The sequence below is a fragment of the Eutrema salsugineum genome, unplaced genomic scaffold (assembly GCF_000478725.1).
Source record: "Eutrema salsugineum unplaced genomic scaffold, Eutsalg1_0 scaffold_10, whole genome shotgun sequence".
NCBI classification, from domain to species: domain Eukaryota; kingdom Viridiplantae; phylum Streptophyta; class Magnoliopsida; order Brassicales; family Brassicaceae; genus Eutrema; species Eutrema salsugineum.
In genome coordinates this window covers 8,066,724-8,093,969 of record NW_006256908.1, presented here as the reverse complement: position 1 = coordinate 8,093,969, position 27,246 = coordinate 8,066,724, and the positions used below count along the sequence as shown (strand labels likewise).

General features: G+C 38.1%; 7 protein-coding genes and 1 pseudogene across 10 annotated transcripts; 5 read left to right on the top strand and 3 right to left on the bottom strand.

Moving 5' to 3' along the window:
* Positions 1 to 893: 893 nt before the first annotated feature.
* On the top strand, positions 894 to 1,783 carry LOC18027234 (annotated as a pseudogene).
* A 90-nt stretch (positions 1,784 to 1,873) lies between these two features.
* LOC18027233 lies at positions 1,874 to 4,353 on the bottom strand. Its single transcript, XM_006410613.2, has 3 exons — positions 3,152 to 4,353; positions 2,345 to 2,603; positions 1,874 to 2,228 (listed from the first exon to the last, which is right to left on the bottom strand). Exons 1-3 carry the CDS (start codon positions 4,297 to 4,299, stop codon positions 2,076 to 2,078), a joined length of 1,560 nt encoding a protein of 519 aa, XP_006410676.2. The 5' UTR covers positions 4,300 to 4,353; the 3' UTR covers positions 1,874 to 2,075.
* A 2,553-nt stretch (positions 4,354 to 6,906) lies between these two features.
* LOC18027232 (histone-lysine N-methyltransferase, H3 lysine-9 specific SUVH5) lies at positions 6,907 to 10,055 on the bottom strand. Its single transcript, XM_006410612.2, has 3 exons — positions 9,839 to 10,055; positions 9,681 to 9,761; positions 6,907 to 9,422 (listed from the first exon to the last, which is right to left on the bottom strand). Exons 2-3 carry the CDS (start codon positions 9,691 to 9,693, stop codon positions 7,129 to 7,131), a joined length of 2,307 nt encoding a protein of 768 aa, XP_006410675.2. The 5' UTR covers positions 9,694 to 9,761; positions 9,839 to 10,055; the 3' UTR covers positions 6,907 to 7,128.
* An 874-nt stretch (positions 10,056 to 10,929) lies between these two features.
* On the top strand, positions 10,930 to 13,835 carry LOC18027231. Of its 2 annotated transcripts, none has more exons than XM_006410610.2 (6): positions 10,930 to 11,064; positions 11,425 to 11,983; positions 12,091 to 12,234; positions 12,314 to 12,554; positions 12,675 to 13,175; positions 13,274 to 13,835. In XM_006410610.2, exons 2-6 carry the CDS (start codon positions 11,483 to 11,485, stop codon positions 13,618 to 13,620), a joined length of 1,734 nt encoding a protein of 577 aa, XP_006410673.1. In that variant the 5' UTR covers positions 10,930 to 11,064; positions 11,425 to 11,482; the 3' UTR covers positions 13,621 to 13,835. The 2 variants fall into 2 exon arrangements, with proteins under 2 accessions (XP_006410673.1, XP_006410674.1); XM_006410611.2 differs by having other exon boundaries at positions 13,271 to 13,829.
* Positions 13,836 to 16,913: 3,078 nt separating this feature from the next.
* LOC18027230 (protein EXORDIUM-like 7) lies at positions 16,914 to 17,953 on the top strand. Its single transcript, XM_024148200.1, has one exon. The coding sequence runs from the start codon at positions 16,943 to 16,945 to the stop codon at positions 17,915 to 17,917; it is 975 nt and encodes a 324-aa protein (XP_024003968.1). The 5' UTR covers positions 16,914 to 16,942; the 3' UTR covers positions 17,918 to 17,953.
* Positions 17,954 to 18,012: 59 nt separating this feature from the next.
* Positions 18,013 to 21,654, bottom strand: LOC18027229. 3 transcript variants are annotated; one of them, XM_024148223.1, is made up of 4 exons: positions 21,637 to 21,654; positions 20,574 to 20,893; positions 20,360 to 20,476; positions 18,013 to 20,210 (listed from the first exon to the last, which is right to left on the bottom strand). In XM_024148223.1, exons 2-4 carry the CDS (start codon positions 20,877 to 20,879, stop codon positions 18,327 to 18,329), a joined length of 2,307 nt encoding a protein of 768 aa, XP_024003991.1. In that variant the 5' UTR covers positions 20,880 to 20,893; positions 21,637 to 21,654; the 3' UTR covers positions 18,013 to 18,326. The 3 variants fall into 3 exon arrangements, with proteins under 3 accessions (XP_024003991.1, XP_024003992.1, XP_024003993.1); XM_024148225.1 differs by having other exon boundaries at positions 18,469 to 18,552; positions 18,666 to 20,210; positions 20,574 to 21,645; XM_024148224.1 differs by having other exon boundaries at positions 20,353 to 20,476; positions 20,574 to 21,645.
* A 302-nt stretch (positions 21,655 to 21,956) lies between these two features.
* LOC18027228 (pentatricopeptide repeat-containing protein At2g35130) lies at positions 21,957 to 24,873 on the top strand. Its single transcript, XM_024148063.1, has 8 exons — positions 21,957 to 22,066; positions 22,422 to 22,606; positions 22,719 to 22,951; positions 23,067 to 23,316; positions 23,455 to 23,603; positions 23,691 to 23,896; positions 23,992 to 24,116; positions 24,183 to 24,873. Coding segments are annotated over exons 1-8 (1,770 nt in total). The 5' UTR covers positions 21,957 to 22,064; the 3' UTR covers positions 24,803 to 24,873.
* A 127-nt stretch (positions 24,874 to 25,000) lies between these two features.
* LOC18027227 (glycine cleavage system H protein 2, mitochondrial) lies at positions 25,001 to 26,906 on the top strand. The gene is made up of 3 exons (XM_006410606.2): positions 25,001 to 25,188; positions 25,777 to 26,039; positions 26,510 to 26,906. Exons 1-3 carry the CDS (start codon positions 25,110 to 25,112, stop codon positions 26,636 to 26,638), a joined length of 471 nt encoding a protein of 156 aa, XP_006410669.1. The 5' UTR covers positions 25,001 to 25,109; the 3' UTR covers positions 26,639 to 26,906.
* The last annotated feature ends 340 nt before the right edge of the window (positions 26,907 to 27,246 follow it).

The following is a 27,246-nucleotide window of genomic DNA, read 5'->3' as shown; positions in this document are numbered from 1 at the left end:
TCATAAAAGAAAACCAGTAGATAGTAGAGGAAGTGAAAGAAAAAATAATAAAATGGAAGAAAACTAGAAGATGAAGAAGACAAAGTTGAAAAAGGTAAATATGATGAAAAAACAAAGACAAATCAGATGAATAAGAAGTAAAAAAAATGAAGACAATAAAGAAGAACAATTTGAAAACAAATAACGATAAAAAAGAACTCAAAATATAAGGAAAAAACTAAAAAAAAAAGAAAATATAAACCATGAGAGGAGTAAAAAGACAGATAAGACAAAGATCTTTAAAATATGATGAAGAATTTGGAGAGAGGAAAAATAATTGGAAGAAGAGGAATAAGAATCTGTTGAAGGAGAAAAAAAATAAATTAGAAGACAAAGTAGAAGAAGAGATAGGAAAGAGAAAAAATTGGATGAAAACCTTAAAAGATAAGGAATTGGAGAAAGTAGAAGAATATGAAGATGAGGTAAAAGCCGAAAATACCAGAAGAATAGTAAGTCGGTGATAACGAAGAAGACGATGACAATGAAAAAGGAAAAGAAAAAAAGAAGAAGAAATAGAATAATAAAACATTGAAGAAGAAGAAAAAAGGGAATAAAACCTGGAAGATAAGAAAATCAAAAGATGTATGAGAGGAAAAAGGAAAAGATGTGGAGAAGAAGAAGACGTGAAAAAGAAAAACCAGCAGAATAAAAAGTAAAAAAAAAAAGACATAGAAAATAAAGAAGAAAAAAAACAAAAAAAGAAAAAAAGAAAGAAAGAAGAAAATGATAGAGAAAAAAAAATTAAAAGATAAAAAGAGAAAAAGATGAATAATTTATATTAATCTTATTTTAATTTGTGTTTATTGATTTCATACACTTATTAGTATTGATTTTAAAGTTTTTAATGTTAGACAATGATTACTTTTATAGGTTAGCTTTATTTTAATTTTGTATATATCAAATTCTTGATCTAATTATTTTTGATTTATGACATAAAATTTTATTTTAGGTTTTAATGAAACTTTTCGGTCCGCGCAAGTCGCGGACTAAACACCTAGTTTGATAGAAAACGTAATCAAGGAAAGTGGATAAGCTTATGGGACATTTAGCCCAAAGAAAAAGAAAAGAAAAAACGGGCTCCTTTTATTCATTCGTCTCCTCTAAAATCTTCTTAATGTCTTGACGGCATTATTTCCTGAGCACAAATTTATCTCTTCTGTTTCTGGTTTCAGACCAAGAGGACGAAGAAGGCTGGCATTGTCGGGAAATATGGTGAGTGCCCACAAGTCTAAAATCGATATTATGATGCAAATAATGGTTTTTTCGTGTGAATCATTATGATTCATGATGCTTATTAAACTACTCTAGATGAATACGATCCCTATATAGATTGGAACCATTATGTAGGTTTGTTTCTGAATCTGTTCATTTTTGTGTATGTACAGGGACCAGATATGGTGCCAGTCTTAGGTAGCAAATCAAGAAGATGGAAGTGAGTCAGCACAGCAAATACTTCTGCGAGTTTTGTGGCAAGGTATACAATAATCTTAGCTTTACATCCCATAATTAGCCAAGCAAGCTCTTGTTTTTTTCTTTTACCATTGTTCCTAAATGCTTTTTTTCCTGATGCAGTATGCTGTTAAGAGGAAGGCTGTTGGAATTTGAGGATGTAAGGACTGTGGTAAAGTTAAGGCTGGAGGTGCCTACACTATGAATACGGCTAGTGCTGTGACTGTGAGGAGTACCATCAGGAGGCTTAAAGAGCAAACCGAGAGCTAGACTGCAAGACCAGATTCAAGATTTTGCCACCTTCTGTTATAAAAATGATTGACCAGATTTCTACTTGCTTAATGAAGTTTGGGATTTTGGCTACATGTCTAAGATTATGTGTAATGCCAGTTTCATTTCATGAAGCAGACCCAACAGTTTTGTTGATTTACAAAGATATCTTTTGTTTTGTTATCTCTAAAAGAACTAATATCTACAGTTTAAAACTAGCTTAATAGAAAAAAAGAGAGGAAGACTTAACCATCTCGATCGATAGAAAGATCTTTTGATGACCTATGAGATCCTAACATTTGTTTCCAGGATCGCTACTACTCATGTGAAAGGTTTGTTTTTGATTGTACAGCCTTCACAGCTGCGACTCTGGCGGCATTCGCAGCTCTGTTTGCAGCCATCACCACTCTGTTGATTCTCTCTTCCACTTTCACAACTTCGCGTGCTTTCTCTGCTGCTTTCCTTGCTTGCTGATGAACCAATGCAAAAGAGAGAACAAGTTGGTCATCTTATTCTGTAAACACAGATTTCACAAAGTATATATGATGTTTGCAGCACTGAAGATAAAATCTACTAGTTTACTTACATCAACAGCATCGATAACTCTGGAATGGCTGATTGTAAAAGATGATCCAGGACGGATGGTCTGCTCGCTAGCACAACTGAGAACACCGTCTTCCCAGTGACCAGCCTGTGTCTCACCATTCCTGAAAGTGTACATACCGAGCCCTTGTCTTCTTCCCTCGTGCCAAGCTCCTTCATACTTATGCCCGTTTTCAAATTGATACACTCCGAAACCGTGCATCTTGTCTGCATAATACTCCCCACCATATGCATCACCATTTCTGCAACAGAGGCATAACTCCAAGTCAATATAGTTTTAAACGCCATGATACCGCTAGACCACACTTGAGCAAGTAACGTTTTATGCAATTCCCTAAGATCGATGCTAATAGCAGCAACAAAAAAGTCTGAACTTTGATGTTCGCTAGATTTGTTTGAAAGGTGAGGACAACCATGACAAGCAGGAAACAGAACCCAATTACTCATCAAATGTAAGAAACAGAAATTGAAGCCTTTGAAAGGTCCTCCAGATTCACTATTGATCCAAAGGTAAAGAACGACCACAATAGAAGGTGAAGGCAACCTCACGACCCTTCAAAATCTATGGAGCTCAAGCTCGAACTCACTCAGATGAGCAATATATACAAGGGTCTAATACAATTAACTCTCTGTCAGAAACGCGAACTTGCAAATCAACAGCATGCGAATAAAACACCATCACAGGTCAAAGCACAACCATATTCCAGAAACTCAAATGACTGTGCAGAGTAAAAGCCAATGAAGAAGAGCACGAAAGTATGCATAAAGTAGAAAAGACTAATGCTTTCACCTGAAATAATAACGACCAAGGCCATGTTTGGCACCCCGTTTGAACTCTCCAACATATCTACTTCCATCCTCAGAGGTATATACACCACACCCATGGCACTGCCCATTGGACCACTCACCAGCATATTCATCTCCTGTATAAAACCTATAGACTCCGATTCCATGTCTTAGCCCTAGCCTGTATTGACCTCGGTACCTACTTCCTTTAGCCCATGTCTCTACTCCATAACCATCATACTTCCCATCAATCCACTCTCCTTCGTATCTGCCTTTCAAGGAATAGTAATAAACTCCACTGCCTGAACACTTCCCTCTATGAAACTCTCCCTCATACACATCACTGGTGCCAAACTTCTGAACCCAAGAGCCTGAGCTGGTCTTATTCTCCGCAACTGGCTTCGAGCCGATGGACCAAACAACTTGCTTTGAGCTTGCTTGAGAGGAAGAGGATCTGGTAGGGATAAGGGTCAGCAAGCGAGCGAGAAACAGGCGGATTGAGGGTAAGTGAGGAAGAGCGAATCTGAGAGAGAGCGAGAGGATGAAGGAGAGAGCGATAATCGCGAAGAGTGAAAGAAGAAAGATTCGAAAGTTGATTACAAGGAAGAAGATGTATAAAGGAGGGACGGCGAGAAGCAGCAAGAAACGAAGATGGAAACAAATCAAACGGGCTCGAAGGATATGGCGGAGGAGCTTCCTCACGAACCGATCAGTCACGAACGGTAGCGTAAGCCGATACGAAGAAAGAAAAGACAAAAGATTCCACGGGAAAAAGGAAGGAATCGAGCCCAAACGTGCTCTGGCGCCTCCTCGTCGGAAATGGTCAACGCCGGCGGCGCGATTAAACGTATGAGACGGTTGATTCACCACGGACCTTTTGTGCGGAGTCGAGATTGGGATTTGAGACGACGAATCGGGGATATCAACTGTGAGATGATCCTGACGATGCGGATGGTTATAAACAGTGAAGCCAGCGCCTGCATCAATGGCGGTTCGACATTGGGGATTATCTGGGCTCTGAAGTTGGAGAGGAAAATGATGATGGTGAATCGGATTAGGTATAGAGTTCGGATCGGAATCGGAGGAGAAATAACCGGTGGCTTCTTTCCCGGTTAATCGTCGTTCTGTTACAGATGATTTCTTCAGATGCATTTACATAAAGATTATGGAACTTGGAAGAGGAAGAAGGAAAATATTGAGAGGAAATGCTCGGGTAATTTAGGTTTCTTGAAAATTAGGGTTCTCTCAAATCAAAGCCTCTGGTTTTTGTTCCTCTAACTGCTTCGAGTTTTCACAAAGAAGAAGAAGAAGAGCTCAATTTTGAACTTTTGAAAACTAAGAGGTAGACACCCCTAAGAGAACAGAATAAACCTCTGATTTCTAATTATTTACTAATATACCATCCATTGCCACTTGTTGACCGCCTTGAGAGCAGCTCCATCAGTGTAACTCAATATAGGTCTCTTAGGAATTCTTTATTAATTTTTTTGAGAAGTTGATTTGGGTTAAGAGATTTATGTTATTTTGTTCTCCATTAGTGAACCCTTTCCATTTTGCATTACCAGATTACATCACACAGATGCAACTATTGCTGAAAGAAAATATGAATCAGATGCCCTTACGCTGGTTTGCATAATTTCATTAAGCATTAGAAAGAAACAAATCCGTTTTAAACATGTTCCGACTAATGTTAATGACAAATTGACAATGCTTGAATCAGAAAACCACAAAGCAAAAAAACCTACTTTTAATAAATACATATAAGATTAAAACAAAATAAGTCGACTTGCCTGAAAATCTTCGTCGGTGGCGAGCGAATAGAAAGCCGTTTCGAGTTCGGAGAGGGCATGCATAAGGGTCTCAAGAACGTACTTCCCGTGAAACTTTCCGAACCGACCGAACGAATCGAGTCGTTGCCACATGGTCGAATCAGATCAAGCGGCCTTTGTCTTCTCCGCCTCCTCTATGCGAACAGCTGGGTCCTTTGAGATGGTGCAGGAGATAGAGAACGACGAAGACAACCGTGAGCAAGATGATGGCAGAAGCGTAAATTGGGGGATTTTGACAAAATTAAAATTGAAAGACCAATCACCTTCCTCCACGTCGCCAAAGAGACTGTCTCTTGCACCTCTTGGCTAAGGATTGATCCGTCAAAATTTTTGGATTTTCCATTTAAATTTAATTGATTTTGCCTAGGAAACTGGACTGAAAAGTGGGTACGAAACTCTGATGGAGCTGGTCTGACAATTTAATTATTAGTTTTTCTTTTGTTTGTAAATGACAATTTTTCTTTATCATTAAAAAATTTCTCTAGTTATTAATAGTATGTAATTTATTCTCTTAGATCCAATCACATACAAACTAATTGCAAAATTTTCAGGCGATTTCAAATTAGTGGAGTTTTATTAAATGGATTATTTTTTTCTGAATTTAATTTATTTGGTCGTTTGGTTAAGTAACAACCAATAATTGTATGAAAAGTTTAGCGAGTTGTTATTATAATTGTGAGATTACTTCCAAAAATTAAAATTCAGTGAATCCCCTTGAAAATTTGTAAAACAGATAATCAAATCAAACACAAATCTACTCTTTTAAGGAGTTGTTTGAGATTGATAAAGAAAAAAAAGTTGTCTGAGATGAAAGACACGTTTAACAAATAAGAAATATACATAAAATAAAAGACAAGTTTAAGAAGGTTCTTTAAAGCAACATTCATTTTTTTATTGGAAATTTCTCTTTATTAATCAATAATTCAATACACAAGAACCCCTAGATTGAACTACCAATTTCGAAATCTTTTAATGATTTACATATTTTTGTTGTTGTTAAAGAGTCTTTTAATGATTTAGTATAGAGCCAACACTAGATGATTATATAAAGGAATTCAAACTCATACACCATTTGTTATTTAAACCGTGATCGAACAGAAATGAAACATGTAGTTTAAATTTCTTGGCTTTTTTCGTATGTTTTGTTATCAATAAACATGCAATGGTCGAGTATGATGACACAATAACTAACAGCTCAAAATCTTGAGATGTGGCTCTGATAAGAATGATATAAGTGCGGTCATGGAAAATTAGAGACTACCACAAGGCCAGGCCAGCCAATCCCTAAAAATCTCAATGAACGGATAAGTGTTAAAAGGCTTTTCACTTCATTTATTATTATCCAAAGTTTTCATGGTCAGCCATACGACACACATCGTGTTCCTATGTACACAATTGTTATCTCTATCCTATTTCTATATGTATATCCTAACTCAAAGAGTAATCTTATGGATCCTCAAAAAAAAAACCATTATTATATGTAAAAAGCTAAAGAACAATGTGGAATGATTTTGGAATCAGCAGTAAAGTGTGATAAGTAACAAATAGTGGATCCCACAACTAAAATCAAGCAGCTGCGCATTTCAGCCAATCTTGGAATGGTAACAATAATACATTTCAAATCAAACCAAGCCTGAGATGAGTTTTGGACAAACAAACAACAAACACGAGAGCTAAGCTAATTTTCTGCTCTTAGCGATCACCAAGATACATCAGCATTCATATTTTTTTTTTGTATCCTCCACATCATCAATGAATAAGTGGATGAAGATAGATTGAGATCATGGATTTGGTTCAGACAAAGCATTCCCTAGGTTTCTGTAGTTTCAGGTGCACATATGTCATAAGTAATACTTTTGGGAATGTTTTGTTCTAGATGACGGAACACACAAACACACACAATAGTTGCAATACAAAGAAATCCGGTTTATGTAAAAAATAACTATGAAAGACTTGGCGCATGGTGAGTTTCAGGGAAAATTACAACAAGAGTTGAACAATGCAGCTAAACTACACCGCACCAACTGACCATAGGAGAAAGACTAACACCTAGTGTCACACTTTGTACTGTCTTCTTGTGCTGGCTATTACTAATTCACTGAAAATCGAATGAAAGAAGAAGAAGAAGAATACAACAGGCAACATCAGCTTATCAGTAGAGCCTACCAGTGCACTCGGAGGAGCCACAATAGCAATTTTTCTTCCTGATATTACCATTAAGATCCCGTACCTGATCGAGCTTATAGTTGTAATGGTACGAGAGTTCTTCAAGTGGAGGTATATTGTCCATTGCAAATAACATCACGTGAGGGATTCTCGTATCCTCATGGTCGTACAACACGTCCTGTGCGTACAGATTCGGCGAGCAGCTATGGTTTATAAACCTCCCTATGTTCCCTTTCCGTGCAGCGTCTATGGTGAACCCGGTCATCTCATGGTCCTTGCCGATGTCAAAGAGATACTCGTCTTTCCCTGAAAGTCTTTCAGCTTCTTTTTCCTGTAGAAGCTCTCCTGCATACTCACAGATGAAGCTTCCGATAGGAATCGAGTCTAAAGATCTCACTCCCCAGCCTCTTGACTCGGTTTTGAAGATCTCAAGCTGGAATCTGATCCCGCTTTGTGTGACTCGGAGGTAGCAATCAGGAGGGCATTTGCAGAGTGGGCCACACTCATAGACCAGTGGCTTTGCATTAACAATGCCTCCATCGTAATTGTACGGTAACTCTCCCCCGTTTCTTGAAACGCATGCACATTTTCTTGACTCGGTGCAGCGTTTTTGGCAACCGCAACCCTTTGGAGGAATTGGCCGGCACCAATCCGGATATATCATTTTCACCGTGTAGATAAACGGAGGTGGTTTCTCGTCATCTACATCGTTCACAGCGCAAATGGGTAATCTCTCTTTACCTTTTGAGATATCATCACAGCAAAGACCGTCCCGGACTCTAGATGTCTTTGTCTTCTTCAGCACTCTCCAGGATAGCTCTGGTTGTCCAGGAATACGTCGCAGTTTGAACTTGAAGATGAGCTTACCATGAGAACCGGTTTCTTTCCAGAACTCTTCCACTACATATAACCCATCGTAAACATAGTTTCTTGCAACATCTGATGATTCTAAGGCTGTCTTTTGGTTGCCTCTTACGACCCGCACAGGGTTCTTTTTGTCTTTACTGTTTGCCAATGCGAGGTTTCCTTTTACAAGCTGTTGGTCTTTGGGTTGATTGTTTTTCTTCCCCCTTTTAATCACATTTCCACCTTGACCCGTGTAGATCAAGACATCTGATTTATCAAGCTCGTCATCATAACCTCCAGAGGCTACAATACTCGTGGCAACTAGTTCCTCGTGGTCGTCTTTCATAAAATCGATACCGCCTTGAGTTGGTCTATGTATACCAAGAATGTTCAGCTCCATTCTGTATTGAAATTCATCGCCAACCTCAACACCAGGGACAGGTCCCATAATGTGAGTACCATTGTTAAAATATTTCCCTTCACTCTTAAGTTTCTTTGAAGCCTCGAAATCCACTCTGAACTTGCTACCGTTTCTTTCCCTAGGCCTTGCTTCTTCCTCCTGCAGAATCTTTCTACAAAGTCCATTAAAAAGACGTAGAGTTTCCTTAACTTTGTGCCTAGCACTATCACCGCTGCTTGTATCACTAGGACGAGAAGGAGGAAGCCCACAACCGTAATCTCCATTCATCTTCTTGGAAAGCTTCAAGGGTGAAGGCTTTACAACGCTGCTCCTAGAAACTCTTCTGCTTGCATCCACATTTGGTTTTGAAACTGTAACCTTTGACTTCTCAAGTTCCAATGGCTCAAAAATATCTGGTGATATGCTCTTTTTAGCAAGAGATTGACCCAAATGGTCTCCAGAATCATTCTTCTCCAGAACCAAGTTTTTGTCTTCCATCGATACAGCATCCTTCATGGTCTTTCCATTCTCTGAAAACTTGCTCTCTGTATTGGGAGGGATGTCTCTTACTATACTAATCTTCCTTCCCCGAAGCTGCTTTGTCCCAACGATGCTTCGCCTGCAAACAGACCCTACCACCTCGTCTTTTGATGCAAAAACAAATTTTTCATCTTCATCCCGCAAGCAATTGCTCACAGGCTTTTCATCAACGGATTTCAAGTGATGTCGCTCTCCAACGTTTTCTCCAGGAATCAACTCAACCCTAGCTTCAGAAGACGGAACACAGTCGTCGCCAGCAAGATTCATGTTCTTGCAATTCTCAGTTGGAACTTTCTTTAGCACTGTTCTTGATCTGAGCCTCAAGGAACTTGTTCCACAATCAGTTGTATACTCACTCACTGCTGCTTCAAGCTTAAACCGCTTGGACTTGCGCCTCCCTCTAGGATCGGTGTAACTACCATTCCGCAACTCTGTTGTTGCTAGTTTCTTCTCAGAAAAAGAACTAAACTTTGATGAAGACTTGGTGTCCATTCCTACTCATGTAACAGAAGATAGAAGAAGAAGAAGAAGAATATAAACTACAAAACACCAGTCTAAAGTAGTTGTAACAAGCATAGCTTATAAACGCCATTTAAACAAAATTGTTGCGATGAATTGAATTGAAAATCCTCCGCATTGCATGTTTATCCCCAAATCTCGAAATTATAACTACATTGTTCGATAAACGCTGTAAAAGAGACGATTGAAAGTATCAATCTTGCGTCTCGGAGAAGAAGAAAAACAGATCTTACCAGGACAAATCATGAATCGATTAGCTTTGGAAGAGCGGGAGAAATTGAGTCGCTAACTCAAATTGGGTAATTTGGCATTTGCTGGAAACAGAACAAAACAACTTTAATTATCTTTTTTGTCAAAGATTAATTTTTTATACATCACTCTGTATTCTTACCACAGCATCTCCGGCCACATTGTCTCTGCAACTCGAATTCTGCTATCAGCTATGGGAACTGTAAGCTTATTGTCACAAAAGCTGTTTTAATTCTATATTTTAGGGTGTTGAACGTGAATAATCAATTAAAATTAAAAGGGACAATTCGGTAATCTTATTAACTTCAGGAATGAGTACAAAGGTGCCCAAGTCGGGAATCAATACATGTCAAACGAGCTAGCTACTGTTCATCCCCGGAGGTCTCTGGAGCTCCCTTTTGCGGATCTCATCTATTTATACTGTTATGTAGTGAGGAGCTCCTAGGTTTAGCTTCCTCGCGCACCGACTTAGCTTGTTGGGCCTTTTTCTGAAATTGAGTCCGCATAATCAGGTCGAATCCATCTCCGATATAAACCGTCATAAATCAGATTTAATTGGGCGATCTGGATTTATACTAGGTCAAACCGGATTACAGAACATACCACCAATATAGAATTTTAAAAGGATTTTTTTTTTTTTAATCAGAGATTTTAGAGAATTATTTTTATTGACAAAATAACCTTAAAAATATTCTTAAAATCTCAATAAGAGATTTAGTAGGTTAATTCTAATACTATAAATCTTCTAGAAAAAAGCACAAATGATGGATGCATCACATTGTAATATTTGTTCATTTGGTTCGGTTTTACGTGGATTTATTTTGATTATTCGATATACGAGAAAGAGCTACTCTTCAGTGTCATTTAGACATGTTTTACTCGTATTAAATATTCTCTAATTCATTATTAATATTAATTTAATAATATTGTTTCAATTTTTACTGTAGAAAATACTCAAAAGAGATAATAAGAGCAGAAAAGCTTATAAAGCTAGAAGAAAACACAATTTTAAAGAGCCTGTATGGTGGTGTTGACCAAAAAGAAAAAAAAAAGAAAAAAAGGATTTTATTGGTACACTGTACACAATATAATTAGATAATTATTTATGCGTCGACAAAAAAAAAAAAAAAGATAATTCTCGCTGGACTGTATACACAACCACCATCAACAGTAACAAAGAGATTATTATTATGCAGCAATTGCCATCGTCTTCTTCCATTTTCCTCTGCAATCCTCACTTTTCCCCTCTCCCTCTCACGACTAAATGCAGCTTACTCTTTTTCATTTCCTGCTAATTTGAGTAATTTCCTTCTTAGCTCCCATTTTGCTATGAAGCTCTCGCGCCTACTCCCACGAATTGTCCTGTCGGTGAGTTTCGCGCCTTCGCTGGATCGAGTTTTATCTATGATTCGGACCTTTTCTGTTTTTTTTTTTTGCATGATATAGATTCTGGGCTCGTTAAGGTTTCTTCTTCCTTTAGGTCCTTGGGCGTGTATGTTCATTTTGATTGTGATTTTCAAATTTGAAGGTCAAATTCTACAGGTTACTCAACATTTAGGGTTTATGAAACGCAATTTGGGTTTATTCCTTTGGATGATTTTCTCTATTTATTTTTATTGGCCTGTTTCACCATTTGAGATCGCTTGTAATCTGCATAAATATGGCATTTTGATTTATATTATTTCTACAAGTGTCCACATTATTGAAGTCTTTTTTTCGTTGTGACAGAGCTGAGAAGGATACGAGTGGGTGTTTTCTTCAATACAAGGGAGAATTGCTAAAAGCTATGACTTTGGGTGGTTGGGGTCACAGATTCATCCAAGCAGCGTCTTCTGAATCCGAAGATTCTGCTTTAGATTTGGAGAGAAACCATCACTGCAATCACGTGAGTCTTCCATCATCTTCAAGCCCATCTCCTCTTCAGCCATTCACACTCAACATCCAGCACGCAGAGAGCAATGCCCCTTACTTCTCGTGGCCTACTCTCAGCCGGCTCAACGATGCTGTAGAGGACCGAGCAAACTACTTTGGAAACCTCCAGAAAGGGGTTCTTCCAGAGATTGTTGGGAGGTTGCCATCAGGACAACAAGCCACCACCTTGCTTGAGCTCATGACAATCAGAGCTTTTCATAGCAAAATCCTGCGCCGTTTCAGTCTTGGTACTGCGGTTGGCTTCCGGATCAGCCGTGGTGTACTGACGAACATCCCAGCAATACTTGTCTTTGTCGCTAGGAAAGTCCATAGGCAATGGCTAAATCCAATGCAGTGCCTTCCTTCCGCTCTCGAGGTTTCGTTTTCTTGTATTACTCCATTCCATTCCACACACAGCCCTTCAGAATTTTTATCAGAAACATATCTTCAAAATGATAAGTGATGTTTTTCGTTTCATAATAGGGTCCCGGAGGGGTATGGTGCGATGTAGATGTTGTGGAATTCCAATATTACGGTGCTCCTGCTGCAACGCCAAAAGAACAGGTTTATAATGAACTTGTAGATGGCTTGCGAGGAAGTGATCCCTGCATTGGCTCTGGTTCTCAGGTACATCCTTTTCTTTTTCTCCTTCTCCCTCCGGCAAACCGTGACTGTAAAGTCTCAGTTTTGATCCGTGTCTGCGTAGGTTGCTAGCCAAGAAACGTATGGAACTTTAGGAGCTATTGTGAAAAGCAGAACAGGCAACCATCAGGTTGGTTTCCTTACTAATCGGCATGTCGCAGTTGATTTGGATTATCCAAGTCAGAAAATGTTTCATCCTTTACCTCCAAGCCTTGGACCGGGTGTCTACCTCGGTGCTGTTGAGAGAGCAACATCGTTTATCACAGATGACCAGTGGTACGGCATATTTGCTGGCACAAATCCAGGTATTCCAGTTACAGTTTTATTGAAAATCTCTGCATCGTTCTGTTCAGGAACCGGCATATCTGGAAACTCTTGTTTCATACTGACTGTACATGTGATCTTTCATATTTATCCCAATGCAGAAACATTTGTGAGAGCAGACGGTGCCTTTATTCCTTTTGCAGAAGATTTCAACACGAGCAATGTAACCACAGTGATAAAGGGCATAGGTGAGATAGGCAATGTTCACGTTATAGACTTGCAATCCCCGATTGATAGCCTAATTGGGAAACAAGTTGTTAAAGTTGGAAGAAGCTCTGGATATACCACCGGAACCATAATGGCTTACGCTTTGGAATACAACGACGAGAAAGGGATCTGTTTCCTCACGGATTTTCTGGTCATTGGTGAAAACCAGCAAACTTTTGACCTTGAAGGTGACAGTGGAAGCCTTATACTCTTAACAAGTCCTAATGGTCAGAAGCCACGACCAGTTGGGATCATTTGGGGCGGAACAGCCAACCGAGGAAGACTGAAACTAATAGCCGGTCAAGAACCCGAGAACTGGACAAGCGGAGTCGATCTTGGTCGGCTTTTAGATCTCTTGGAGCTCGATCTCATCACATCTAACCATGAGCTTGAAGGTTTAGTACTCTTTTCCTATCTCTTCCTTGAGTTTCACTAGAGTCGTTTCTATATTTGTTATGCCTAAAATTCTTTTGGTTTTGTATAATTGCAGCAGCTGCCAGAGAACAGGGAAACACTTCGGTTACAGGCCTTGATTCAACCGTTAGCCAGTCATCCCCGCCTGATCCGGTTCCCTCAGGAGACAGACAAGATGAGAGCCTCGAGCCATTTATTCCACCTGAGTTTCGCATAGAAGAAGTTATTAAACCAACACCTGAAGTAGAGGAACATTTGTTCATTGCTCCTTTATCAGTGAACGAGTCTACTTCTTCTGCTAGTAAAGGGCAAGAGAAACCGAAAGTTGATGATCTTGTCGCTTTGAAGAACAGTTCCGAAGAAGAAGAGGTTAACGTATCTTTGCATCTAGGTGAGCCCAAACTAAAGAAACCAAAGTGTTTTTAGCTGAAGCCGAGCCTCAGGTGTAAGGACCAACAGGGAATATTACTGGAGGAGTAAAACGGGAATTGATCCTATTTATTAGTTCCCGGTTAAGTTTGGTTTGATGGCGATTTGATCAAACCCCACAAATATTATGTCGTTATTGTGCATAGAATTATTATTATTCTTTCCGGACGAAATTAAAATTCGAAGACGGCTAGCAAAAGTGCATAAGCTTAAGTTTTATACAAATTAAAGGTAATTATATTACAATATTACCCAAATGGGACACTAAACCGGGAATTTATGAGTTTTGATTTCCGGTTTGGCCAAATGGAAAACAATTCGCGATTCTGGAGAAAGAGTGTTGGTTAAAAGCCAAAAGGAGTGAATCAATTTTCCGTAGGAAGGAAAGGTTTGTCTTTTTCATAAGGGAGATGGGAAGAGATGCTAAAGACAAAGGGTCCATCTCAATTTTAATTAATTTACGATCCAACTATAATTAAAAATTTGTATATATTTATATTAATTAAGCCTACAAAACACCAAGTTGGAAAGAGGAAAAAAAATCGAAAATTTTCAAAAAGAAGCAAATGAGATATTATTTATTACTAGATGAATATTCACGTGTACACGTGGGTGTTTTGTTTTTTTAATATATATTATGAAATTACATTTTTCTACAAAATTAACCTATTTTTTATTTTTGATAATATAAATATTATCCAAATTTGTAAAAATATAGTCATTAAATGTGATTTTTGTTTTAATATAATTTATTAATAGATATTTTTCTATAAGTTTATATATTCTAATTTTTTGTATTTGGTAATCTGAATATCATATGAACTCGTAAAAATGTAGTCATTATTTTTTGTAGATGTAATACTTATTATTTTTGCACCCAACCAAAATTTTTTTCATTATTACTCTCAACCTATTTTTTTTGTTTGTTAGTTAATTTTTAATGATAAAAATATGTATTTTGTAAGACAAATTTAATATCTTCACCAAATTATATTTTTAATGTATTTTCATCATTCAGAGATATGTTTCCGCATATATTTTTTGTTAAAGATTAAAGCAGAGAGAGTGAGAGTGGAAAAATACGATATGTAGTTAAGCAACCTGATATGCTATATCCCAAACTGACCTTATTAATGGTTTTTCAGCTTATGTCTAATCACTACAAATAGGAAGAGCTTTAGGAAGATGGTCATTGTCGAGAGACTTGGTGGCTTAGAAGTAAAGAGCAAGTATTGAAATTAAATGAAATTAAACCCTACAAATTCGTCCTGTTCACAGTCTATATTACAGGTTTATTTGAAGAATTAAGTCCTTTAAAAAAAATTCCGCATTCCTTCCATTGCAAACATGTCTTGGATATCATAGATGAATATCAGAAGCCTACTAAAATAGATGAGACACAAGCCAATCAGGCAACCAAAGGATAATGACATCAACTTTTTGCCCATATCTATGACACTTTTGTCTCAAACTCCACCCTCAAACTTCCCTTCTTGACGAAAACTTATAGCTACCATCTCATATTTAATATTATAACTGAAACTTCAAATCATACATTGAATAATAAAGAAAGCGACTTTCAACCAAAATTCAAAATAAATTTCATTAGAATTTAGAATTTCAAGAGCTGACCTTGAAGTTTTGTCATTGATTTGCTTAAACAATACAGCTCATTTTCTTGTCTTCTTTGACTAATCAATCAAAATTAAAAAAAAAAAAAAACAATGAACATAACTTGAACCTAATCGTTTGAGATTAGTTTAATTTTTTTGAGATGAGCTTTTTCTTAACAATCAGTGGCAAATTCCCAACGGGAACAGTTATAAGAGCTTACTCTCTACTTCGAATCCTCCCTTCAAAACCATCTTATCCTCTACTTTCTGTCTCGTCTCACCAAGTGTCTTCTCCATGTTGTCGTACTTCTTCTTTGTGCTCAAACAGTGTTGTGTTCTTCTTTGTTTTTGTTGATTTCTGTCTGAGACTTCAAATCTCAACCCTTTGTCCTGGTGGTAGTGTTGTCATCGGTGGGTATGTCTTTATATAAAGAAAATGGATCAATGTCTACGTAAACAAAACCAGAATGAATTCAATACAAGAGATATAATGCAGCTCTCAAAAACCCATAAATCAAAGAGGAGACGTAGAATAAAAAATCTAACCTATTGACTTGTGGAATTTTGAGTCGATATTAGAAAGCATTGAAGATTGTTTGAAATTTCATCTTTCCAACTTACAAAATGAAAATTAATTTGCAATTCACTATGAATCATAAATTAATATGCACTTATTTTTTGGTTTCTGTGTTCAATTAAAAAATAAATTAATATAATTTAATTATTTAATTCTCTTATAATTGTTTTTTAATTTGATGTATTAAAAAAATAAATACTGATGTGTCAAACTTGTGAGACTCAATTGAGTCTTTATATAATAGATTGTTTTCTACCTATTTTTACTTGAACCGGACCATAAATAGAAGGGGAAACAGCTAAAGGGTGGTGACGAAAGTGACTTGGCTACCGACGATAATTTATGGAAATAGTAGATGCTAAACCTCGATTCTTTTGATCATATCAAAAAGAAAAATTACTAAAACTTGTGCATAGCAATATAGCATAGTTTAAAAGTCAGTCATAGGGATATCAGATTTTGTAAATATTTTAAATATTTTATTGATTTAGTAACTTATCAGATGGGTTTCTCTTTCCCAACTGTATTAAAATTTTATTTAATCATATATTTATGTTAATGCTTTACTCTGTTTTCTAGGTTACATTCGAAACATTTCACTTTCTTTTTAAGAGATAATTTTGAAATTTCTTAGTTCTGTGCATCAGAGAGAGCATTTCACTTTTTGAAATCGGGTTTCATAATAATTTATGCAATAATGGTTTTACAACTTTTCATTAGCTTTTACGAATAAGTTTTGACAAGAAATCATTAGGGATAAAACATGCTTTTGGTGAAGTGGGCTCTCCAGTCTAACTCTAACAGTGCCACCAATCAAGCTCAAAAGTTGTACTTAACCGACAGCCTCTTTGATTTACATGTTTTTATTTATAAGGTAATTTTGATATACATGGCCTTGTAAAATCATATACACTTCTTTATGTCATTTCTATTTATTCAGATGCAAATTATAAGGTTTGTGGATCCTTTTACCTTCACAATTTTCAGTTGACTAAAACTTAAATTACCAATTGAGAAATTACTTTACAAAGAAGTTTCACAAAATTTTATAACACCACTCCCTATAAAACGACCTTCCAACGTTTCTAGTTTCTACTTACCAAATCATAGAAAGCAAAAAACCAACGAGATGATCTCTCTCATTTATTTCTTCTTCTTCCTCTCACTCTCTCTCACATCCAATGGACAATTCTTCGACGAGAGCAAGAACTACGAAGGCTCCTCCGATCTCGTCAACCTTCAATACCACATGGGTCCGGTCATATCCTCGCCGGCTACAAGTCTCTACATCATATGGTACGGTCGATGGAACCCAACACACCAATCTACAATCCGAGACTTCCTCTACTCCGTCTCTTCACCAACACCGATTCAGTACCCGTCAGTGTCCGACTGGTGGAAGACAGTGAGGCTATACAGAGACCAGACAGGTTCCAACATCACAGAAACTCTTGTCTTGTCCGGAGAGTTCCACGACTCAACCTATTCCCATGGATCTCACCTTACTCGCTTCTCTGTTCAGTCTATCATCAAAACTGCCGTGACCTCCAAGCTACCACTAAACGGACTCAACGGCTTGTACTTGGTCTTAACCTCAGATGATGTAGAGATGCAAGAGTTCTGCAGAGCGATTTGCGGCTTTCATTACTTCACTTTCCCAAGCATAGTTGGTGCAACAGTACCGTACGTTTGGGTTGGGAACAGTAAGAAACAGTGTCCAGAGATGTGTGCTTACCCGTTTGCGCAGCCTAAGCCGTTTCCAGGGAGCGGGTTTGTGACCAGAGAGAAAATGAAACCGCCAAACGGAGAGGCAGCGATCGATGGGATGATCAGTGTGATAGCTCATGAGCTAGCGGAAGTGTCGAGTAACCCAATGTTGAACGGATGGTATGGAGGAGAGGATGCGATGGCACCGACTGAGATTGCGGATTTGTGTTTAGGAGTGTATGGGTCAGGAGGAGGAGGAGGGTACATGGGGAGTGTGTATAAGGATAGGTGGAGGAATGTGTATAATGTGAATGGGGTTAAAGGAAGAAAGTATCTGATTCAATGGGTTTGGGATCTCACTAGGAACAGATGTTTTGGACCTAACGCTATGAATTAGAGACGATAATGTATGTTTGTTTACCATTCTTCACAAAAAGCCTTGAACTTGAAAGCTTAAGGAAACCTGTATATGGTTTTTATCTTTTGCCTTAAGAACTCGAAACTTTGCATTCGTCAGTTTAAAACTGTACAAGGAATTTAGCTGTCTAGTTTCACTTTAACAAAGTTTGTGAACCAAACTCATGCTTTTGACATCAGCATTAAACTCCCCAACTACCTCAAACTGTGCTTCTACCAAAAAATGATTAAGAAGACAGATACACTTACACCACCAAAATTACCGCCTTCGTATTAGGAGGAAACTAAAAGACACAAAAGCCAGGGAACGACCCGCAACTTCAACTGTAAAAACATATACTTGAAGAGGCCCTGCTCTGTCCTCTAGTGTTTCCAACTCCATTGAGTGGTTACTGATCACTACGTCCATGGAGGTCATGGAAGGGGACTTCCTTAGCTGACTGTGAGGCCAAGACATTTTCAATAGGATTACCGTTGTTTCCTCTATCCTTTTCCGAGTCATCTTCAATGAGTTTCGGCCTCAGCAGCTTCCTTTTCTTGTTTTGAGGAGCTGAATGTTCAGGGCTCTCTTTACACCCTTGTGTTGGATTTTCACGGCTCTTTTTGCTACGCCGCCTAAAATCAATGAACGGTCGTTTTTGAGCACTATGTTCCATACTTTCTTCACAATCCAACAGGTCATCTGGGGTGGTCTCACTAAAAGGAAGAATCAAATCAGTGTCAAGTACCTCTGGTGTATGAATCTTTTTGTTTTTCTTCTTCGGTTTTCTAAGAACCTCATGGTTACTCATCTTTGGTCTTTTTTGCTCCATCCAATGTTTGTGACAGTCTTTTAGAAAGGCCATGACCTCATCGACTGATTCAGTGTCCGAAGAAGTATCCTCTTTCTGGTTCTCTTTTGAAGGCATAGCAAGCCTACTGAAGACGCTCTTTCTGGTTCTCTTTCTCTCAAATTCAGCAGGATTAACAAGTTCCTCCTTTCGAATCACTATGTCCTGAGTTCTGTTCTCTGGATACAAGTCAACTCCATCCCCTGACCTTGAAGGATATGAAAAAGAAGGGTAAATTCTGGAGTCATGAACCACCATATCATTTGAATAAGAAGCATGACCTTCAAATCCTTCCTGGTGTTGATATGCTGAAATTTCATTGTTAACTCCGTACTTAGGAGACAAATCCCCTGATGATAAAGGATTAGCAAAGGAAGGGAAGATGCTGCGGCTGGAGTAAGACAGCCTCTCAGAGTTCCGCATGCTCTCAGTGGCTTCTGCAGAGGTTAAGAAAGCAGGAAACTGAGAATGACGCAGATGACCATATCTAGATTCAGATTCAGAACAAGCAACTCCATTAATGCCAGAGTTAGTTTGGTATTCAGGATGTTCAATAGGCATTGGAATATAGTAATCCAAGCCCAGACTACTAGTCTTGTTCATGTTTGTATCATTATGCTCATCAGGAAATGGTTGAAATGTCTCAGAGGGCAAGGTGTCACTGACATAACCACCAACAGGTGTAATTTCTTCTCTCATAACACGATTTGACTTGGGTATAAAAGAAGCTGAGCCCATTGAATCAACATTTGGTGCACCATGATCATGCCTAGAGCTTTCCATAGTTGCATATCCCATGATCCCCGGCTCACAAGGGTCATAGCATCCAGTGTTTGTTCCATATAGTGATTCTGGAGGTACTGAGCTTTGAGCAGGAACCACTGGATCTGCCTCAATATTAAGGCGTTCCTCGTGATTAGACCACGAACTTGCCTGTGTGATACTAGCTTTTCCATGGTACTCATTTCCTAACCAGCCACTTGCGGTGTGTCTTAAGTTCTTCGGGACTCTTGGATCATTAACTAGAATATAGTCAGAGTAAGTCAAAGCATCTGTCCTAGAGCTATTATTCATGCTCAAGTCATATCCCACTCTATCCTTTGACACATGCATTTTGGGATCAACGAGTCTCCTGCAAACCTCAGATGCGTCTCCAGAGTACTCATTCTCTTTAATTTCTACGCCAATATCAGCTTCATCCGCCAAACCATAATTTTCAGTTAACCTACGACCAAGACGATCTCTTGCAGATGTACCTCGGAGGGGAAACTCACGAACAGCATCTTTATCAGTTTCTTCTGGACAACGATTCCTAAGGCCGCGATCACCAGCTGTATTTCTCAAGCTACTTTCAGAATTTTTTGTGGACTTTGTAACCGCAGTTTTCCTCGGTCGTGGTCTCTCTACCTTCTTAGAGCTAAACAACTTCAATAGCCTTTGGACCTATAATTAACATTGTCAAACATAGTGTATCAGACTACATAGGAAAGTAAAGCAATACGCATAACATAGGCTAAACAAGGAAAAGTGGAGGAAATAACCATAATAATTCACCAGTGTTTAGATTTTACAGGAGAAAACTAACCACACACCTGTGCCTTTGAGAGCCCAAAATTGAACTTTGTTGGCGTAAAGTAATTATCACTAATAGCATGACGAAACTCCCTTTCACAAAGTGGCCTACAATGCCACTTCTCAGTAAACTTGACCTAAGAAAATGGGATCAAGACAAAAACAATGTTGGCCACAAAACTTGGTAAAAGCAAAAACTCGAGGAGTTAAAAAAAAATAGAGCATCCAAGGAACCTGAGCAGGAAACTGTTTCCCAGAAGAGCAGAATGCATTGGGCTCAATGTTTATTGCACCATCAGAGCATGCCTGAAACACACCATGTAGCTCCCTACTCTCGAATTCAAACAAAAACAATAGCATTCCAGCTTTGACCTGTTTTACAAATCCGCCTAGCGCAATTGGCAAACCGAAAAGGCCTCGCTTGAGGCACTCCTTTCTTGTTGAGCTATTGGACATGAAAATCGCACCATACTCTGGCTCTTGTCCAGAAGCAGAAGCAGAAGCACCATTGGATTCCATCATCCTCCGATATTTTGGCATGCTGTCTCAGAAAACTAAAATAACAACACAACTAATTTTCCTCCATTTACCGAATAGAGAAGGTACTAGAAATCAGGAGACTTGTGAAGCCAATACAGCAAGATAGATGAGCAGAAAAAAAAAACTTTTTCCACAAGATAATCATTAAAAGCTAAGAAAACTTGTGTTGATCTACGAATTTCAACTAGTATAGTTAAAACACATGATTAACATATAGCAAAATCACTTCTCGAAAAGAAAAAATGTGGATAAATCCGTCTGAAAATTCATGGCCAAAGATCACAAGCAACTTGACAATCTAATGTAATTCTAAAATAAATAGCACTACTTACTGACGCAATTGAATATTCACACATAAATGAAAGCTGACATAACTCTGTCTCTCTCAAGCATATTTACGATTACGGATAATCAAACAATCAGGCATTGAGAACGATAACTCAATGAAAGCTAAAGGAAGATTTCAGAAAAGCAATGCAGAAAGACAATGTTACCAAATTACCAATGATGGTAAAGATTAAGACCTGGAGGAGATCACGGCTTCGAGTTCCTGGTTTAAAATCGACGTCTACCAAAAAACAGAAAAAAAAAAAACATGCAAAACCAATAAACGAGCTCGAAAATATCGATTGAAATCAAAACCGCATGAACAGAGAAGAAGATTAGGAATTATAGTGAGATTTCGCGATTAGGGTTTTTTCAGTAATATCGGAAGAAAAGAAAAGGAAACGGCGAGGGTGCGGAGATCGAAGCAAACCTGATATTTTGGCAAAATTCAAGAGCGAGTGGGATTTTTCCCGTTTCCATATCTTTCGGCTATATATAATAAATATTCCGGGAAATAGCAAACAAAATATCATCCTCCTACTTTTTGGCCCAAATAAGATCTTCATGTCGTTTTGGGTTTTTCTTTATAAATAAATTGAATAACACAAGTTTTCCAAACCAAAAATTTCCCTTTATTTGATTGTTTTTCAAATTATAGAAAGAAAGAAAAAAAAAAGAAGCAAGGAGACAAATGAAGCTTGCAGACCTTTTAGAGGCCTCAGCCTCTAGTTAACGGATACTCTCCTTTCGACTCGTTATCCTCCTCCTTTTACATCTTTACACCGTTGAAGAAGACGGAGAAGAGTTGGAAAATTGCAGATAATAATATACATATCTCTCCATTCCATCTCTCTGGTCATGTAAGAAGAATCCACTCTCTCACTCTGCTTTCTCAGTTTGTTTGTGCCACTTGATGTTACCCTTTTATCTCTTCTTCTTCGGATTTCTTCTGATAGCTCCGTCTCCATCCTTCATGTTTCCCGCTTTTTCTTTTTACAAAAACGAGTCAAAAGTGATTTTTTGTACATTAACTAGTGCTTTTGTGAATCGGCTTTAAACGTTGCCTTCTTCTCTCTAATGGATTATCTGTGTCAATTTAGTTCATTTTTCTGCTGGTTGTTGTTATGGTTTTTGGTGAAACAAAGTTTGAGAATTGGGGTTTTAAACTAAATGAAAGTTCTCAACTTTTCCATGAACTTGGGTTTTGATTGACAGGTTGGTTGCTGGAAACGCTTTGAATTGCTTATTCATAGATCCCAGTGGCTTCCACAGATATTTGGGTTTTAGAGTGACACATTTCACTAGCGGGACTGTAAAATGCTGTAAAAAGGAAGGGTTTTTCATAGATGAACGAGGGAAATTAAAAAGATTTAACAGGAAGAAACTCTCGAGGAGACGATGTAAGACTCATTTCAGGATCAGTTTCTTTTGAACTTCTGTGAGATTTTAAGCTTGTAAGTCTATGTTTTGAATTGCGATTAATATTTGGTTTTTGGTTTTTCATATGTAAAGGTGGATCTTTGAGGGGGAGAGGGTGGAAATATGGATCCGGGTTTGTCGATGGGATTTTCCCTGTTCTGAGTCCCATTGCTCAGAAGATTCTGAGCTTTATTCAGAAAGAAACTGATCCTGAAAAAGTAGCAGATGTCCTCGGGACTCTTCCTTCTACGCATGCTTCATGGGATGATCTCATCAATGTTGCTGTGCAACTTCGTTTGAACAAGAAATGGGATTTCATTATCCTGGTTAGCTTTCTTGGAATTCTGTTTCAGTTTTTGACTCGATCTTGTACCCTACAATTCTTGCCTTGAGAAAAGAATTTTGGACATCATGATCATTGAAGCTACGATCTTGTCTTAGGTGTGTGAGTGGATTTTAAGGAGGAGCTCTTTTCAGCCTGATGTAATCTGCTTCAATTTGCTTATAGATGCTTATGGACAGAAGTTCCGGTACAAGGAGGCGGAATCACTCTATGTACAACTTCTTGAATCTCGCTGCGTGCCTACGGAAGACACGTACGCTCTTCTTATAAAGGCCTACTGTTTGGCCGGGCTCATAGAGAAAGCCGAAGCCGTTTTAATCGAGATGCAAAAGCATCATGTTACTCCAAGTATGTCTCTGCATCTCCTAAGCTCTTATACGTATTGGTTCCAAACATTGGCAGTCATTGTTATAGAATTTTCTTGTTTTGAGAGACTCCAGATAAAGAAATTCTACTAGTTTTCGATCTAATCTTGTGCTTTTATAGGTGCTACTGTATACAATGCATATATTGAGGGGTTGATGAAGAGGAAAGGAAACATCGAAGAAGCAATCGATGTTTTCCAGAGGATGAAGCGTGATAGATGCAAACCAACCACTGAAACATACAACTTGATGATAAATCTATACGGAAAGGTCGTTTGATATGAACATACAATAGTAGTTTCCACAAATTTAGGTCTTGAGAAAAGTGAATGTTCATGTCATAGGGTTTTCTTGCAGGCAAGTAAATCATACATGTCCTGGAAGCTGTTTTGTGAAATGGGAAGCCACCAATGTAAACGCAACATCTGCTCATACACTGCGCTCGTGAATGCATTTGCTAGAGAAGGTCTTTGCGAGAAAGCTGAGGAAATATTTGAGCAGCTTCAAGAAGATGGGCTTGAACCTGATGTATATGTCTATAACGCTCTCATGGAGGCGTATAGGTGATTGATTACTAAACCTATATTACTCTCCTATAGAGACTGCTTCCAAGAAACCATAAAAGCTTAAACTTAACGTTCTCAAAATCCTGAGACAGTCGTGCAGGTTATCCTTATGGTGCTGCTGAGATTTTCTCTCTGATGCAACATATGGGAATCGAACCAGACAGAGCATCCTACAATATCATGGTTGATGCTTATGGTAGAGCAGGGCTTCACTCAGGTAAAACAGAGAAACTATCTTTAGCATTACGTAAATTCTCTCTTTTTATATATGTGGGTGAAACAGATGCAGAAGCTGTGTTTGAACAAATGAAGAAGCTTGGCATAATACCGACGATGAAATCCCACATGCTGCTTCTATCGGCTTACTCCAGAGCAAGAGACGTAACAAAATGCGAAGCCATTGTGAAAGAGATGAGCGAAAACGGAGTAGAACCAGACACATTTGTCATAAACAGCATGCTCAACTTGTACGGCCGGTTAGGACAATTCACTAAGATGGAAAAGATTCTGGCCGAGATGGAGAACGGTTCTTGCAACGCGGATATAAGCACCTACAACATCTTGATCAATGTCTATGGTAAAGCCGGGTTCTTGGATAGAGTTGAAGAGCTTTTTGGTGAGCTCAAGGAGAGGAATTTCAGACCTGACGTTGTGACATGGACTTCGAGGATCGGTGCTTACTCGAGGAAGAAACTGTATGTGAAATGTCTGGAGATTTTTGAGGAGATGATTGATTCGGGGTGTGCACCAGATGGAGGAACAGCTAAGGTTCTTCTTTCGGCTTGTTGTAGTGAGGATCAAGTGGAACAAGTTACTTCTGTGCTTAGGACAATGCATAAGGGTGTGTCTGTGAGTTCTCTTGTCCCAGAGCTAATGGCTAAATCCTTACCTGTGGGTTCTTAGTAAAATTTGGATTTTTGATATCAGAATGTACATTATTCATGTTATCTAGTAAATGGTCTAATGTCATAATCCTTAAAATGTTGCTTTAGTGGGTGGTTGAATAGAAATTGGTCCACGAGCATAATCATTCAGAAAGTGATATTTTATGGAAAAACTGGATTTGTTTATTAATTATAAGGAAAAAAAAGCAAACCCACCAAACCCTTTTGTCGAAAGAATATATTAATAAGCCGATCGGTGAGTGCACTCTCTGTCACTGTTGTTGTGTATCGGCGTTTTCTCTGAGCTTCGAGATCTCCACGAAAAAATGGCTGCTAGATTCTTGTTGGCTTCTAGGGTTGCTTCCTATCTAAGGATCTCCGTTGCCCAACGAGGGTTTTCCTCGGGTGAATCTCAATCTCTGTTAATTTGTTGATTGATTTCTCTTTGTTTGATCTCTTCGGTTTTTTCTCTCTGATTGTTGAATCTATTTGAATAACATTGGTTTTTGGTTGTTCATGATGATCGGATTATAAGCGGGCTTTCAAATTATTGTTTTTGCAAATCCTTTTTTTTGTTGGATCGATTGTATATCGCTAATACCTTCGATTTCTCCATTTTCTTATCAATCCCAGAAATTTGCATTCGATTCCTCGAGGCTCTGTTAATAATAATCATCTTAACAGTGTTCATAAACTTGAAGGTAGTGAAGTTCATGTTGTTTGCATTTTCTCCCGTTTTATACTTATCATTTGCACGACTACATGCTTTTAGTTTTGTGTGATTTTTTTTTTCTTTTTTTGTTGGTTTGCTTTGTAAAATCAGTATCTTTTCATTGTAGATTTAGGTAAGATTCTGGAATCTGCCTGATAAGTCAATGGTTTTGTTGTGGAACTATGTAACTTTTTTTTTATTGTTCTCGTGTTGGAATGTCGAATATTTTGCCATTTAACCTTACTAGGTTATACTCTTCCTTTACGCTTGTGTTTATATAGTGGTCTTGAAGGATCTGAAATATGCTGATTCACATGAATGGGTGAAGATTGAGGGGAAAAAAGCGACCTTTGGTATAACGGATCACGCACAGGACCATTTGGGTGATGTGGTCTATGTTGAATTACCTGATATGGGACATTCGGTGTCACAAGGTGAGAGTTTTGGAGCGGTCGAAAGCGTGAAAGCCACTAGTGATATCTTTTCTCCAATCTCTGGCAAGGTGGTTGAAGTAAATGAGGAGCTTACCGAGTCCCCTGGATTGGTGAGTTCTCTCTTTTGAAAACTCATATTAGAGCATTGATCCCTTTGTTAATTTGAGATAAAACTCTTTTTGAACAACTGCATCATGACCAAATCCGAAATCTTGTTGCTGGTCTCATTTGATTTTTATGCAAATTGCTAGCAACAAATTCACTCCTCGGGTGACATTCGTTGCTTACTCATTCGATTATTCGACGGTTTTATTTAATGTAAATGTCTTCTTGATTCACGGAGGATGAATGTATAGATTATAATTGCTTCCTCACTGGATTCTTCTACAGTTCTTTCTAGCTTATGAAAATGAAAAGTCTGAAACTTTGAGAATCTTGATTCACGGGTAAACCAGTATAGATTTTGCTTATTTGTTTGATTCATCGACAGGAATTGCTTACATGATGTAAAACATCATAAATTTTGGGGATTCTTGTGATTCCGTGGTCTGGAGCTGAGATTCTTTTGTTGGATTCACAGGTGAACTCGAGCCCGTATGATAAAGGATGGCTTATAAAGGTGGAGGTGAGTGATGCAGGTGAGGCACAGAAGCTGATGGATTCAGAGAAATACTCCAAGTTCTGCGAGGAAGAAGACGCCAAGCACTGAGCTTAGTTTATATTCCAGTTCTTTCTAGAAGCTTCCACTGCTACACAGATTGTTGTCTTCTCTTCTCTTCTCAAACGAGGATCAAGACGAAATCTCGATCTGTGTCAATGGATAAATCAATAAAATTCTGAAGATTTCGATGCCTGGTTCCTTTCTTTCATGTCCTTTTTTCTCTTTTAAATTAAATTGTTTGAACAATAGTAGAGAATAATAGCTTTGGGGTTTACATTGGTTTTTATATCTTTCAAAGAGTTAAGAGTTGTTGCCTCTTTGTTTCTCATTTGGCCTCGTTACTTAGTTGAACAACATAATCAGTTATAGGTACTAATATATAGAACCAATTCCTGAATGATTTGATTCCCTCCTTGTTTACGAGATTGATTAAACGAGTTTTGATGTAAACATAAGCTTTTTAAGTATTTACATGAGTTACATGATGATGATACCAACAATTACAGTCGTAGACCCTTCCACTCAACCATTGAGATTCAGGAAATAATTGCTCAGATGAACAAAAAAAAGAAAGAAATGATCCAGCTAAAGAGACAAATAACTTATATCTTTCAACAAAGGGACAAGAATCTAATGGAATACTCGTACAAACAAAA